General features: G+C 39.8%; 1 protein-coding gene across 1 annotated transcript in view; it reads left to right on the plus strand.

The window, feature by feature from the left end:
• Nucleotides 1–1,153: 1,153 nt before the first annotated feature.
• Nucleotides 1,154–17,319, plus strand: part of CDCP1 (CUB domain containing protein 1) — a 47,000-nt gene continuing 30,834 nt past the window's right edge. The window contains exons 1-4 of the mRNA XM_044678904.1: nt 1,154–1,232; nt 9,325–9,519; nt 12,818–13,174; nt 14,365–14,733. Coding sequence (XP_044534839.1) covers nt 1,154–1,232; nt 9,325–9,519; nt 12,818–13,174; nt 14,365–14,733 — 1,000 coding nt within the window. The remainder of the gene's footprint in view (nt 1,233–9,324; nt 9,520–12,817; nt 13,175–14,364; nt 14,734–17,319) is intronic.

Genomic DNA, 17,319 nt, shown 5'->3' on the forward strand with positions numbered 1-17,319 from the left:
TAAACAAAAAATAGCCATCAGAGCTAGCATTTATGGAATACTTTAAAGCCTGCAAATCGCCTTACAAAAGATGTCTTATTTGCTCTTCACAACAACCTTGGAGTGTAAATATTTTAGTTAACCCCATTTTACAATGAGGAAAGGAAGCAGAGAGCTTAGTCTTGCTTAGTTACAGCTAGTATTTGTCAGATGATTTGAATGTCAATATGCCACCTCCCTTTATATACGCACAGCATCATCTGAAAAGAAAATGAGATCAGGTAGAACTTCCCAAAGGAAGAGAGAAAGCATCAAACATTTATGAAGCCCTGATCTAAGCCAGAGGGCAACGAGATGGTAGAGTCATGAAGATTCATATTCTTAAATTCAAATCCAGCCTCAGGCATCTAGCTGTGTAATCCCTGGACAAGTCACTTAGCTCCGTTTGCCTCAGTTTCTTCATCTGTAAAATGAGCTAGAAGGAAATGGCAAACTACTCTAGTATCTCTTCCAAGAAAACCCCAAAAGGGATCACAGAGTTAGACACAACTAAACCACTGAGCAACAACAGTGAATTATACATCAGGCAGTGTGCTAAGCACTTTACAGACATTTCATTTGATCCTGACAACAACCCCGGGGTGGGGGGCAGGGGTTAGGGGGTTGGTGCTATTATGATTCTCACTTTACAATTGAGGAAACTGAGGCAGGCCGGGTTAAGTGACTTGCCCAGAGCCATACAGCTAGTTAGTGTCTAAGGCTGGATTGGAACTCAGATTTTCCAGACTGGACCAAGCGCTCTATCCACTCCTTCCCTAGTTAGGTAGGAAATACATGGGGTCAGGCTTGGAAGGAAGCTAGGGATTCTGAAAGGTAATAGTGAGAAGGGCCATTCTTGGCCAGGAGGGATGGGAAACCAAGTTTGGGGAGCAGCGAGAAGGCGGGTTGGGCCAAGCCAACAGGATTCCAGTGAACTAAACCTGAATAGATGTTCTAGAACCAGACAGTGAAAGGCTTTAATTGCAAACTAAGGAGATTATATTTAATCCTGGAAACAATAGAGAACTGCATTTCATTGGGTTGTGCTAGTAAATCCAGGGGGGGGGGGAATTAACTTTCCCAGTGCTAGCCTGATCAAATCAGCCTCCTTTCATGAGTCTTCAATTCCTGTTATATGTGGTTTGCAAAGAAATGGGATGGCAAGGAGAACTCATCAGGATATTTGTATAATATCCGGTGTGTCATAGTGAGCGGTGAGTAAAAGACTGGAAATTCCCACCCAACAAACCACTTATGAGGAATCCTAAAAAGGAAAGACAGGAGTTGGGGAGGGCAGGGCAACCAGTGCCTGCCTTCCGAGGTAAAGTTATGACTCAATAAAAAATATTAGGGCTTTGTCAGCCATCGAGAATGTGTTCTAAGACCCTCTTTCCAGGAGGATTAATGAAAGTCTTCTTCTGAATGCTGGTAGATAGCAGAGTGCTTGAATTCATTTCTTTTCTTGTCCCATGCATATTCTAAGATATTATAAACTAGATCTCATGAAATCTAATAAAGTTAAAATCACAGCTGTTGGCAGAAGGTAAAAATAAAATAATCTGGGGTAATTGGGAGACGTACTCATCCATCACCCTCAAATTAAATATTACAAGCATCCAAATAGGCCACATGTAATGTACATTGAGGTACTGGAAGTAGTGGTTTTCTTCTGGGTTGGGCTTTCTAGTTTCTAGGGGAAAAGGAGATGGATCAATATAGGTAAAGAAAGACTGTAAAAGCAAAGCATAGTTTCTAAGCTGTAGATTTAGGATAATGATATTTCACCAGTCATTTTCTTAATGGAAAAGTGACTTCTCTGAACTATTTTATCACATTGTTCTGGCTTAAGAGTAAGAGGGAAAGAGAAGAAAAATGAATGGGGAGAGGCCAGCTTCTGAACATCTCTAGATCTGGCTCTCAGTCCACTGAGCCACCCAGTTGCCCCCCAAAGCAATGGCTTGAGTGGAAAACTTGTCAGTCATCCAACAAGCTTTTTTTTAAACCCTCCCCTTCCATCTTAGAATCAATACTGTGTATTGTTCCAAGGGGGAAGAGCAATAAGGGAGAGGCAATAGGGGTTAAGTGATGTGCCCAGGGTCACATAGCTAGGAAGTATCTGAGGCTAGATTTGAACCCAGGGTCTCCTCCTTTCAAAGCCTGGCTCTCAATCCACTGAGCTACCTAGCTGCCCAACTCTGTATAATTCTAAGTGGAAATCCCTGGGTGCAGCTGGAGACTAGAGTCTCCTACTTTTAAAAGCTTGGCTGGAGCTCACTTTATTGGAAGCCAGGATTGTACCTGGATCAGCCTGCATGGCCAGTCATTGGGGGCGGGAAGTGAAATGAATAAAGAGTTATTGGCCAGATGGGTTTGGTATCTCAGTATGCCAGGTAGGGCAAGGGTGAAAAGTCTTCCCCAGCTACAGGATAAAAGCAGCACCTAAAAGGCTTATGGGAAGAGGCTGGGCAGGGAAGACAACTTTGAAAGCTATTGGTTGATCTTATTAGATATATAAAATAAAAGCAAACTATAGATAAGAGAGCTTCACATAATACCTGCTTTTTCTGTTCTATTATGGACCTTATATACTTTTTCGGTGCTTAAATTCAGGAAAAAAATAAACATCGTTCTTTTAAAAAATAAGTCAATGGAGGTATCTGGGTGGCTCAGTGAATTGAGAACCAGACCTAGAGACTTGAGATCCTGGAATGAAATCTGGCCTCAGAACCTTCCTTGCTGTGTGACCTTAAGTAAGTCACTTAAGCCCCATTGCTTAGCCCTTACCATTCTTCTGCCTTGTAACCAATACATAGCATTGATTCTAAGATGGTAGGGAAGGGTTAAAAAAAAAGAAGTCAATATACTAATACTGAGGACAGAAATCAAAGGATTAGCACAATTAAACTCTCTAGAACAGAGGTTCATTATCTGGGGGTCCATGAACTTGTTTTTAAAAAAAATATTTGGATAATTGAATTTTTAAATTAAATTAAATTACATTACATAAATTACTTGGCAATCCTCTGTGGTTTATGTGATGCACTTAAAAGCATCATTCTGAGAAGGGGTCCATAGACTTCACCAAGCACTCCCCGCTTTTGGTCTACAGGCTCTGGTCAAAGCCTTCAGAGAGTGGTCTGTGGCATCAGTTGCTCCAGAAGCTGCCAGAGGACTTGTTGTCTTTTAGACCAAAGCAGTAAAAGCCTCCTTCCTCAGGATCACCAAGACTAAAAAGCTTAATTTATGGACCAATGCCACTACCATGTTAGAAATCTACAAGTAGAGATTCTTTTTGGTGATTATTAATCAGGAAGTCATCTGTGATTCTTTGTAGAGGTGGCGTATCATGGGTGTAGAATGCTACATACATCAGACTTTCTCAATTTGTTGATTAGTTTTGTTGAACTTTTTTGTTCTTTTTTAGATTCATTACAATAAAGGATGACTTTGGGGTAATAGACTAGGAAATGTAAATGATATGAAAACAGATTTTTAAACATTTTTTTAATTAAGTCATCCCTATGTAACATAAAAGGAAACAATCCAGAGGTTACAAACAATTCTAGTTTATTTTTTTTTCTTTTAAAGTCATTTCATTGAGCCTCCAGAACTCTTTAAATTTTACTCACAGTGTCCAAGCTACAAATTTTCTAGCATTGGTAGAACCTAGAGTCACCTTTGTGCCTCAGTGAGGCTTTGGAGTAAAATATCAACAATCACCTTGAGCTCAAGAATTTTATCCTGTCCCTGGCTCTGCTGCATGAGTGTCCTCATTAAGTTCACCATCCATTTGTCAAGCCACCAGAAGTGGGAGAACATTAGGTTGCCTAGAATTAATGGAAGAAAAGACTTGTCTTTGCTTTTTTCCTATTTCTCATGATTCCTGAACGCCATGCCCTACTTTGGCAGGAATGATCATTGGCCATGACAAGGTTAGGAAAATGTAGTTGCTCGATGAAGATCTTTGACTGTATGAAAAGGGGAGAATGATTTTTTGTCATCATCAACTGTTTCCATGTTTTGATTAAGCCAAACAAGAAAAAACAATTTTATTACTGTTCATTAAGTTTGAGTAGGCTGTTATGGGGAGCTGGACAGCTTTGGATGCCATAAAATCCTGGAATGGCTTTCTAAAAGAGACTGTCGATTTTCTTGTGGTCAAAGGTCCTCTTTGCCAGCAGAACAGAGGCTTATGTCTCTCCCAGAGTTCAGTCTCCACAGTGGGAGAGCCAGCTTGATCAAAAAAAATAAACCAAACTAAAATGCTAGACATGAAGTTAAGATCTGTGTTAGAAGGGCTTTCTGGGAAAAGTTTAGATATTGTTTAGTAATCAGACCTACCCTACCCAGCAAGAAGAAACTATCCCCAGAAAGTTTATGCAAAGTTCACAATATTTGGACTTCTTTGTATAGATGAAGACCTGTGGTTACCTTTCAGCTACTCCGGGGTTAATTACAGCTTTAAAAGGGACCTTCTTAGAAGTCATCTATTGTTATTGATGTTGGATTCAGGAATTTCCAAGGAATCCAAGGATAGTGATTTCAGAGGTTCTGTGAACGTAGGAGGGAAAATGTCATATCTTTATTTTCACCAACCTTTAGTTTCCTTCATAATCTTATGTATAATCTTCATGAATTTTATTTTTTATTTTAAAAGTGCTATTCTGAGACATTCATAGATTGGTTTCATCAGACTTCCGAAAGGATCTTTGAGTCAAGTCAAGTCAACATGCATTCATTTTAGAAAAAAAAATCAAACCTTTATCTTATGTTTTAGTGACAACTCTAAGATGGAAGGGTAAAGGCTAGGCAAATGGGGTTAAGTGACTTACCCAGGATCACATAGCTAAGCAGTGTCTGAGGCCAGATTTGAACCTACAACCTCCCGTCTCTAGGCCTGGTGTTCTATCCACTGTGTCCCCTAGCTGCTCCTCAACATGCATTTATTAATATATTAATAATATATTATTAAGTAATAATAGATATCATGCAAATATTAATATTGCACATAATATAAAATATATCAAAATATATTAATATATAGCACTTAAAACTTTTCAAAACATTTAAAAGTATCATCTCATTTTATCTTTACAACAACTCAGAAAGGTAGGTGGTGGTATTATTCTCATTCTACAGGTAAAGAAACTAAGGTAGACAGAGATTAAGTGACATGCCAAGGGTCACACAGTTTATAAGGATCTGAGACTGGATTTGATTTCAGGTCTTCTTTAGAGTGCTCTGCCTCTTTGTATCCTACTATAGGCCAAGCACTGTGCTAACTACTAGAGCTGGGGAGGAAAATAAGAATGGTCCCTGCTCTTAAGGAGCTGAAAATCTAATGGGAGAAGACAACTGGCAAACCACTAGGTCCAAACCAGCTCCATATACAGGATCAGTAGGGGATAATCTCAGACACAAAGGTTAAGAACCCTTGATTGAGGCCAACCTTCTCCTTTTAGATGAGGTGAAGTGACTTGTCAGTGGCCATAAACCTGGACATATATGTAGTCTCTTCTGTTTGGGGGAAGACTCAAATGTTCATGGCTCATTTTAACCTCTTTGCCAGCATGACAGAGAAGGGAAATGAAATTGAGATGAAAATTGAAAAGAGAAGGCTAAAAGGCTATTGGGGGACTTAATCATCCCAAAACATTTAAGGAGTTATCCTGTGGAAGAGAGAATGAACTGACCTTTTTGCTCCAGAGAGCATAATTAGGACCAATGAGGATGGAAGTTACGGGGAGGAAGATTTTGACTCATTATCTTCAAGTACCAGAACACTAAGTTGCTTCCACCTTCATTGAGCATGAAGAGGAAAAGCTTTGTTCTCTAGATATGATTAAGCTCTATTCACCAGTATGCAAATCATCACCTGGATTTGCTATTCTCAGGCTATGAAAATAAATGGTAAAATCACTTCCTTTACCAAGTTGAGGTGGTGGTCAGTGGCTATCGATTTGGGGTGGTGGCCAGTGGCCAATGAATTGGAAGGGGGGGGTCAGTGGCCAATGAGTGGGGGGGTGGTCAGTGGCCAATGAGTTGGAAGGGTGGTCAGTGGCCAGTGAGTTGGGGAGGTGGTCAGTGGCCATTGAGTTGGAAGAGGGGGTCAGTGGCCAATGAGTTGTGGGGGCCAGTGGCATATTCCATGGTTTTTTCTAGAGCACAGCTATGTAAAGAGAAGAGGAAGCCTCTTTGTGCCTTTCTATGACATTGATGTTACAGAAAGAAAGTTCCAGGCTTTTGGGTCATGGTATGGGCTAGATGTGTCAAAGAGGAAGAGGACCCAAGCAAGCATACACAAACAAAACTACGTTGACATTAATAGTGTTTTTTTAGAATTTATAATCAGCCAGTTAGTTGTAAGGGCAATGAGGTACAGCCTGGGAAAGTCAGGACTGGATCAAGAGGCAAATACAGGGAGGCAGGATTGAAAGCCAGGTTTAGAGATGAGAGATCTTGTGTTCAAATGCGACCTCAGATCCTTTCTAGCTGTGTGACCCTGTGACCATTTAATCCCCATTGCCTAGCTCCTTACAACCCTTCTGCCTTGGGAATAATACAGATTCGAAGACATAAGGTAAGAGATATTTAAAAAAAAAAAAAAAAAAAGAGGCATATACAGATAGTGTCAGAGAGCTGACTGCTATACCTTCAATCTCTATCCCCCAACTTTGGACTTTTAAATAAGCTACCAGTTGTTCTCCCTCTCCCTCCCCCCCACCTTCCAGTCTTTGATGTGTCAGCATGGTTATGGGATGGTTCTACTCTTCCTCCACCTGACTCAGCCATGGTGATTGGGACCTTACAATTCCTTCCCCATCTTTATGGTCATTCCTTTCAATCACCAAGACTGCTTAGGCTAAGGATTTCCAATTCCCCTGTTGTAATCTCCTCTTGGAGACCATCTCCTTTTAGAATTTCATCCCAATGTAGAACCTTCCTTGTATCTCTTTAGCTCTACTGCCTTCTTCCATGCTGTCTACTCTGGTGCACAGCTATTTGCAATCACGAGAGCAACAACATCAGAGAGAACGGCGTTTGGGGATTAAAGCAAACATACTTTTTGCCAAACATAATGTTTTCTTTGGATGTCCATCGCTACCTCACCTTCTTTGGTGAGGCAGCTAGGTGGCAAAGTGGACAGAGTGCTGGGACTGGAGTTAGGAAGATGCGAGTTCAAATCCTGCCTCAGACACTTCCTAGCCATGTGACCCTGAGCAAACCAATTAACCTCTGTCTGCCTTGGTGTCCTCCACTGGAAAATGGGGATGATGATGACACCTACTTCCCAGGTTGTTGCAAAGATAAAAAAAGATTTTATAACCATTATAACTTTATAAACATTAATTTAGAAACATTAAGATGTTACGTAATTGCTAGCTATTGTTACTATTTATTATTAACTTAAGCACAAAACCATGTTGGGTTAAATATTCATGTCCTTTCCCCAATTTTTCTCTTAAAAATGAGCTTTTCCATTTGGGTGAATCAGCTTTACATTTTAATGTCGTCTTGAAGGAATTAGACAATTAATAACAATAGCTCTTCACATTTGTCAACTGCTTGAATTAGAATGATAATGAGCTGTTAAAGCTTTTTATATATTTAAAAGAAAAAGCCAGCTATCCAGTCACAGTCTCTTTTGTTCCTTTTTTTGTATATAAAAATGCTTATTTTATTTGATATTTAAGTTCAAAATTTCCAAAAACTTAGAAAAAGATAAGAAAATGTACTCTCTTCTCTCCTTTCAAGAGGAGCATGACTATGAGTTTGGAACACTGCAGACACAATCAGACTAGAGGGATGTGTTTTTCTAAACTCTTCCCCCCTCTCTGTTTCTAGTCTTGGTTACATATATATTTATTAACTTTATTTCTATTTCTGTTTATTATATATAAAACCAAGAATAGATATAGATAAATATAATGCATTGTTGCTGTTTGACCTCATTTTTGAAGAGGACCAATGACATCATGAGGTGATGTCTTGCCTTGAGAGTGAATTGGATTTAAGTGAGGCAGAGTTGCCTCACTTTCTCTTCCAGCATCATCCAAGCTCAGGAAGCCTGGCAATAACCTGGAATGTAATGGAGGAGCTTAGATTCTTGGGTGTCTGACCAAACTCTGTGTGTTCCACGGTTCCTATTTCAGCTACCTTTATGGCCATTGCACTGGAATGAAATGATCCTAATTCCACTGTAGGGAAATCTCCACGTTTGGGGAAAATACCCTCCTAACTTACCAATGGGTTTGTGACTCCTNCCTTCCTTCCTTCCTTTCTCTCTCTCTTTCTTTCTTTTCTTTTTTCCCTTCTTTTTTCCCTTCTTCCTTTCCTTCTATTCTTTCTTTTTTCTTTCCTTCTGTCCTTCCTTCCTTCCTTCTTTCCACTATTCTTCTAGTAATTTAATCTAAAATCACCTTGGGTCTCTTGTAGTATCAGGCCACACAATGGGCTTAATTTGAATATGGTTTCCACTATAATTCACAGAGGTTTTTTCCATGAAAACTCTGGTCTAGCTACTCTTTTCCCATTCTTTAATTGTGGTATTGATTTGTTTTTAACATAAATGAGCTAGTAGAGTAAATATTATTGTCCTCATTTTAGAGATGATGAAACTGAGGCTCAGAGAGACTTTCTGAGGTTCACACAACTAGTAATCATCAGAAGCAGGATTTTAATTTAAACCTCCAGATTCCATTGACTACACTCTTTCCATTATTCCATATTGCCTTTCCTTTTTCCATATCATTAAAAAGTGGGTTTCAGGAATATGGACATGAAAGATGCTACCTTCTTGGTTCTGAAGATGTCAGGGGTTATATATTTAATACCAATAATGAGGTTGTGTTACAGTGTAGCCATTTTAGGCAAATGTTACCCCTGTGAGTGAAAAATCCTTTTTATTCTCTGAGTACATAGCAGAATTGCCACAGCAGATAGACTGCTTCTTCGTCAATAGTTTAACTCTTCAAAAATTGGGCAACTAATGGAGAAGTATTCCTCAAGACATCCAATTTTCAGTGATTTTATTTAAGAGCACATCTTAGTGTTTAGAGTGGGTAGGTTTTAAAGCTAAAAAAAGACAATTCCTGAAAAGCCAATGTAATGACTGACTGAAGGTTCTTCCTCATTTATGTAGTCATCATTGATCATTTGGGCCACCCCTTGCCTCAAATCAGGAGAAAAGGAGCTCAGTGTGCCAAAAGGTTGGAGCCTTCCCATGCAACATAAGATGGGACCTGTTAGTTTCAATCTATTAAATTGCTTAATTTATTAAGATTTTTTCCTTCCCTTATTTTTCAGAATTTGATATTTTTCTCCCACGTGGAAATAACATCACAGTTCTTATAAAGTGTGGGACCATAACACTCTGCAACATTATTTATCAGAGAAGACGCCTCTCTTCATTGACGATCAATCCTGGTGAAAGAGCCATCTTTAGCTTTGACTGCCCTTATCCAGAGAAGCATTTTGTCCTAGAAGTCCAGAAGAATATTGGTAAATAAATATACATATGCACGTACATGTATATATACATATGTATAAATATAATTTAAAGTTTCTGCATCTCTATGCTAACTCTCTTTTAATGTGGTACTAAATCAGAATTGTTAACCTACGGTAGTGATGGGAAACCTTTTAGAGGGGAGGGTGATGTCCTCAGATGCATGTGGAGGAGAGAGGAGCAGCTTGGCCCCATGTCCCTCTGGCTTTCTAATAATAAACTCTGGTAAACTCTGTGCTGGGGTGATGGCAGACATGGCCATAGAGAGGGCTCTAAATGCCCCCACTGGCACAAGTGCCATAGGTTTGCCACCACAGGCCTAGGACAGAACTTAGTTGAGGAAAAAAAATTTTGTCCATCTTTACTAACTTTTAGTTTCCTTTATAATCCTAAGGATTTCACTTTATACCTCTAAAAATTAATCAAGAGAAAGGATCCATACCCTTCACCAGACTTCTATAAAGGTTCACAACACACAAAAAAGGTTAAGAACATTTACACTAAACTTTCGATCAAGAGGAATTCCAGTGAGCCTTGCTGAGAGGATGGTCCATAGTGGTCTTAGTAAGATGACATCTACATTATATGATTGGACCATGCTACCTATGTTATTTATGTGAGGAATTCATGGTAGGCAGGAAAAAAGAGTCAGGAGAATTATAAAAAAATTTAATTGATTCAGCTGACATTAAAAACCCATATTCCATCTGTTACCATATTCCTAGTCCCCAAGATGTATATCCTAGGAGTCACCCTGGATTCTTGCCTCTTTCTCACCCTCCATATTTAAGCTGTTGTCAAGATCTGTAGATTTCACCTTTGCAGCCTCTTTAGAATATGGCCCTTTCTCTCCTCTGACACTGTGACCCTCTGGTACAGACCCTCATCACCACACATTTAGATTATTGCAATAGCTACTAAGGGTTTGCCTGCCTCGAGGCTCTCTTCACTGTAGTCCATCTTCCGTTCAGCCACCAAAGAATTTTTCAAAAATACACACCTGACAATGTCATTCTTCTCCTTAATAAATCCTACTTGTTCCCATTTTCCCCAAGATCAAAGATAAAATCTTTTGTCTGGGGTTCAAAGTCCTCTATAACCTACCCCCCAACACTTTTTCAGTTTTCTTATTCTTATAATTCCCCACCACATATTCTTCAAACCAATGACACCAACTTCATTGAACAAGAGACCCCATCTTTTAGGTCCAAACATTTCCTCTGGCTGTTCCCCATGTATGGAATGATCTTCTTTCTGCTCTACATCCTGACTTTATGTCCCAACTAAAATCTCATTTACTACAGAAAGCTTTTTCTACCTCATCTTAATTCTAGTGCCTTCCCTCTCTTAATTACTTCCTATTCATCCTGTATGGAGTTAATGATAGGTCCAAACATCTTTGTATCCCTAATGCTTGGCATAGTGCCTTACCGAAAAACATGTATCAGTTTGTTGATCTAAATGGTAAAGCCACCAGACGGGACTCAAAAGATTGCCAGCTGTCACGCATCTGAAGGTATTAATTGGTCTGAAGGTATTCATTAATAAATGTACTACTAATAGTATTATTTATAGAATTTCATTACTATAATTAATAATAACCTGAAGTCATTAATTAATAAATTGATGCTACCATGGTAGCATGGACTTTTTTTGGTGGCTGGACCAGATCTTCAGATTAAGAGTTCTTGGAGATGCCTTGTGGGTGTCATGCAAAAGAAAGAGGAAAGAGGTAGTTTGAGATAAAAAGCTGATACCTTTCTTATTTCTGCTTTCCCTGTTCTCCATAATCAAATAGATATTATCTTGCTATTAAGGAACTTCAGTAATAAAATTTCCTTTCTTAGACGAAAAAAACAATTTTAAGTGAAATCTAGTGCTGAGTTTCCCTGAACTCATGGATCACAAGAACCTCTGAGATTATTTTCCATATATTGTCTGTAGTTTCATGTACATTGCTATTTATATGGTTTCTCCACATTCGAATGTAAGCTAAAGGAAGTCAGGGACTGCTTTTATCTTTCTTTGTATCCCAAGGGCTTATCACAGTGACTAGCATGTAGTAAATACTTAATAAACTGTTGAGTTATTGATAGTGTCTTTTTTTTTTTCTTTTAAACCCCTGCCTACTGCCTTACGATCAAGTGTCAGTTCCAAGGCAGAAGAGCAGTAAGGCTAGGCAATGGGGACAGAGGGGTTAAGTGACTTGCCAGGATTGCACAGGTAGGAAGTGTCCGAGATTAAATTTGAACCCAGGACCTCCCAATTCCAGGCCTGGCCCTCAACCCACTGAGCCACCTACCTGCCCCTGAGCCTGTCTTTGAATGATAACAGCAATATTAGCCATTTATAGAATATAATGTAAAATATGATATAAAGCGATTCATTGGAGAGTATGCCCATTGGAAATCCGTGACGTTTTGGCATGGTGCTGATGAGGATTTGTGGTATATGACAATAACTGGAAAGAATCACACTCCTATTCGTGTTTCTTATTTTGCACATCAGAAATCTTACCATTGCTCTTAACTGATGTTGGATTTTTCCTCCCTTTTTTTAGTCTTTCTCCAATCTTTCCCTTTAAGTTTAGCCAAACTCTGACACTTTGGTCCTTATTTGAAAAGGCTCAAGGTACAAAGCACACTAAAGCATGTCATTAGTTGTTAACTTTTACAACATCTAACTGCAATGATAATAAAACAGCAGAACTAAACATGCAGAGCATGGAGACAGTTGGCTCCTCATTTTACCTGTAATGGAGTTCCCACACGCAGTCAGATGACTCTTGGGAGTTCTTTGTTGATCATAAATGGGCTTAGCACTGTCTTCTAAAAGCTACAAAAATTTAACTCTCTGCATAAAGGAACTAGCTTAGGCAGGTAAGCATGGTGCAGATGTTGGATCTGGAGTCCAAGGACCTGGATTCAAATCCCAGTTCTGCCGCTTATTACCTCTAGGCAGTTGATCCATATTATTGCCCCCCCCAATATGGATGAGATTAAACTGACCTTAAGCAAGTCAGTGACTCCTTGGGACTCAGTCCCTCAACTATGAAATGAAGAGGTTGATCCTGATGACCATTAAGACCCCTCCTAGCTCTAAAGCTGAGATATTCCAAGAATATGTCTGCTTCATGGAAGATGGAGACATAATAACCACAATCCTGTAATTTTATATGGGAAATTTGGCATCGAGAGTGAGAAGGGAGGAAGAAATAAGCAGAGAGATGAGAAGCTGTGCTAACATCACTGTTAAAATGTCAGTCACGTGTTTCCCTTGCTGTATTTTTAGACTGCATGTCAGGTTCCTGTCCTTTTGGGGAAGTACAGCTCCAGCCTTCGAGATTACCTGCCCTCAATAGGACGTTCATCTGGAATGTGAAGGCTAACCCAAGGGTTGGCCTTGAACTACAGTTCTCCAGACCTCGACTGAGACAAATTCGCCCAGGAGACACCTGCCCAGACTCGGTGACCTATGCCATCAGTGGCTCTATTGAGAAGACAGTCGTCAACATTGGAACCTTCTGTAGCAATGGCACGATCTCACGAATCAAGGTGCAAGGAGGAGTCAAGTTGGCCTTGTACTTACCATGGGATCAAAATAGAAACTTTTCTGGCTTTAACATTACAAACCGCTCTTCTATAAAACGTAAGTATGCTATTAAACTGCTGTTGTCCCATTGTGAGATTGGGTGGCATTATGCTACTGCTTCTTATAGGAAAATACCATTTCAATGCCGCCATTTTCTCTTAAACGTTGATTACCATTTTTTCTTTATACATTTGTTTGTTGTTGTTGGTTGTTGTTTTAATGAAATGAGGGCCAGCAAACTCATTTATACCAAGATAAATTAGAGATCTGAGGAGGTGAACGAAACTTGTGGATATCATTGAGGACCCAGGTTGGGGATAAGACCCATAAGTAAATCATAAGGATGGGGTCAGCCTAGAAAGGAGACAGTTTAGGGGAGCTGTGATTATTGTCTTCCAAGTATGTCAAAAAAAGGTTTTAGTTTGGTCCCATTTGGTCCGGAAGGACAGAACTAGGAGCAACAGGTTGGAAATTAAAAGGAAGCAAAGTAAAATTTGGTATTAGGAAAAACTTCCTAACAAACAATGCTGTCCAGAAGCAGAATGGGCCACTGGGAGGGGCTCCTTTTCAGTGGAGTTCTTCAAGGAAAGGCCAAACGACCACTCGGTGATTATGTTTGTCATACAATCATTTGTCAGCTATGTCCTAGAAAGGATTTTTGTTTGAGTATGCAATCAATGGTGTCAAACTCAAATAGAAATGGGGTGGAGAATGGGAACACTAGTAATTTGAAGATGAACATCCCTGTGGGCTAAATATTAATTTTTAAATGTAATATCATCTGTGTTTTATTATATTTGAATTTATTTTGTTAGAGATTTCCCAATTACACGGTAATCTGGCTTGGGCCACACTTAGCCCACAGATTGCATGTTAGATGCCTCTGAACTCGATGGGCCTTTCCCACTCTGAAATTCTGTAGTCATTTTCTTTCTTTCCTGCTTATTTTTATCTTATCCATTTATTTTTAATTTTAATAAATAATTATTATTATTTATTTTTATCTTATCCTTTATATTCCCTTTCTCTGAATTCCCATTATCCACCATTTCTAATAAACAGAGTTTATCTCCTTGCGGCATGAGCATGCCTTAGTTAAATATGCTATTTGTGATCTGAAAGACAACCAGGATATTAGACTCACAATTGCCAAGGTTTAATCTCCATGACCACGAATATTCGGGATGGAGGAAGGCATGTTCTCAGCACTCCTTGATTCATTCTAATTTGCTTCATCCTCCCAATAGGACTCTGCATCATTGAATCTGTGTTTGAAGGAGAGGGCTCAGCCACCCTCATGTCTGCCAACTACCCCGAGGGCTTCCCAGAAGACGAGCTCATGTCATGGCAGTTTGTCATCCCCCCTCACCTCCGAGCCAGTGTCTCTTTCCTCAACTATACCCTCTCCAACTGCGAGAGGAAGGAGGAAAGGGTCGAGTACTACATCCCAGGATCACACAGTAATCCAGAGGTGTTTCAGCTTGGAGATCAGCAGCCAGGTAACATGGCTGGAAATTTCAACCTGTCCCTGCAAGGCTGTGATCAGGATTCCCAAAACCCTGGAGCCCTCCGCTTGCTCTTTCAAGTTTTGGTTCAGCACCTTCAGAATGAAGGCAGTAAGTAAAACTCGGCTCCTCTATTTCTTTCTCATCGCTCTTCAAGCCTCTTACTCAGCTTGGGGTGGAGAGTGGGGTGGGAGGTGTATGAAGAGCAGTTGGGAGTTCTCTTTTCCTGACTCATCTTATGAACAGTGAGACTGAAATGGTGCAGTAACATGGGTGTGTTTTCTCAAAACTCTCTTGGACTCTGGACCCTTCAAGGGTTCCGGGAAGTAGGTTGCTAGGCACATGCCCAAGCCCTGGCTGGAATGCTATCTCTGCCACAGTTCTGCTTTGATAACATAAGTCACCCGGTTGGCATAAGAGGAAGGACTCCAATTGTGGGAGACAGAAACTGCTTTGAGTAGATAAGAATTCATCTTCATCTTCCTCCTCTGTAAAATGAGGGGGTCAGATAGATGATTTTAGGGCCTTTTCCAGTTCTGTCCATCTCCAAGTTCTGCCAGGGTCTTGTTTCAAGTTCCAGGAAAATTAGCTTGTAGATTTAGTTTCTTAAGCACTAAAAAGGGAATTGGATTGGCCCTTTATGTCCATAGTGTGTATAGTGAGATGGAAGGTGCTAAATCAGTTCAAGAAGCAAGGCTCAGCACTAAGGAAGTGAGGGTTGAAAGGGTCAGCTGTGTTGAGCAGCCTTGTAAATAACCACTTGCCCAGGTGAAGAATGATTTGTCCTGGATGCCGGATCACTGAAGAATGATGAGACTTTATTTTACTTCTGGTACATTTCCCTAGAGGCAAGAGAGAAAGTTTTAAAATATACAGATGGGATGGTGGGGTGGCTTTTTTTTTTTTTTTGCAAGACCAGGCATCTGTCCAATGAGCATGTGAAAACCACATGGCGATTTGCACAGCGAGTGTCAGCCAGGGAACATAATTTCTGTGGATTCTTGGATCCTAAGGGAGAAGTATTTGTTCAACACTTTGGGCCTTAAGAATTTGATGAATATGGTTTTTTTAAATTTTTATTTTGAATATTTTCCCATTGTTACATATTTCATATTCTTTTCCCTCTTCCCCAAACTCCCCAGCCCCCTTAGCCAATGCACAATTCCACTGGGTTTTACATTTTTCATTGATCAAGATCTAATTCCATATTATTGATAGTTGGACTAGTTATCATTTAGTGTCTTCATCCCCAATAATATCCCCCTCAGCCCATGTGTTCAAGCAGTTGTTTTTCTTCTGTGTTTCTCCTCCCACAGTTCTTCCTCTGAATGTAGAATGTAGCTAGTTTTCTTTCTCATAAGTTCCTCAGCCTTACTCTGAATTTTTGCATTGCTGCTAGTAGAGAAGTCCAATATGTTCAATTGTACCACAGTGTATTAGGTCTCTGTGTACAATGTTCTTCTGGTTCTGCTCCTTTCACTCTGCATCAATTCCTGGAGGTTGTCCAGTTCACATGGAATTCCTCCAGTTCTTTATTCCTTTGAGCACAATAGTATTCCATCACCAACAGATACCACCATTTGTTCAGCCATTCCCCAATCAAAGGACATTCTCTCATTTTCCAATTTTTTGCCGCCACAAAGAGCACGGCTATAAATATTTTTGTACAAGTCTTTTTCCTTATTATCTCTTTTGGGGTATAATCCAAGCAGTTCTATGGCTGGATCAAAAGGTAGATAGTCTTTTTTTTTTAAACCCTTGTACTTCGGTGTATTGTCTCATAGGTGGAAGATTGGTAAGGGTGGGCAATGGGGGTCAAGTGACTTGCCCAGGGTCACACAGCTGGGAAGTGTCTGAGGCCGGGTTTGAACCTAGGACCTCCTGTCTCTAGGCCTGACTCTCACTCCACTGAGCTACCCAGCTGCCCCTGGTAGATAGTCTTTTAAATGGGCCTTAAGAATTTGATGGGTCTTCAAACTCCAAGAAACTGTAGCTACAGGGGAACTTGTGAATTTTTCAGCAGACATCTTAAGAAATGAAACCTGGGCTTCTCTGGTGTCTTGACCTGAATTGGTGCCAGGAATAAGTCAGCAGAAGACATTTTCCCCCTCCATGTACCCCTCTCAGGCTTGGATTTTTCATTTGGTCACATGCAGATTTTTATATGATCTTTTCTATTATTCTGTGTTGACAGTTTTGTAAGCAAAATACTAAATTGAAAACAGATGTGAAAAGATTTGGGGGAGGATATGAATGTAGATTTTTGATTTGTTTATAATAGTTTTGCTGAAACTCTACTAAAAAGGTCTTCCAAGTTTCTCTACACCCTTCAAAATCTTTTTAAACCTATGCTTTATATCTAAAATAGATCCAGTTGCCAAAAAGGATATTTCTCTTCTTGGTCTGGACCAAGAATTCTCAGTGTGGGGGATGCACCCTGCTCCTCTGCATCATAAAAGAGTCTTAGAGAGTAGCCTGGGAGCTTGGCCATAGTCACAGGGCCAGTATGTATTAGAGGCAGGACTTGAATTCAGGTTTTCCTAACTCCAAGGCTGCCTCTCATTCTGCTATTCTCTGTGGCTTCTCTGTGTTTTTTCTAACATCATAATTTTTTTTTTCATTTTGATCCAAATTAAAAAATAGTTAAATGAACTTTAGAGGCCATTCAATTAACAAAAAATGTTGTTTGTTGCAAGG

The sequence above is a fragment of the Gracilinanus agilis genome, chromosome 5, assembly GCF_016433145.1.
Source record: "Gracilinanus agilis isolate LMUSP501 chromosome 5, AgileGrace, whole genome shotgun sequence".
Taxonomy (NCBI): domain Eukaryota; kingdom Metazoa; phylum Chordata; class Mammalia; order Didelphimorphia; family Didelphidae; genus Gracilinanus; species Gracilinanus agilis.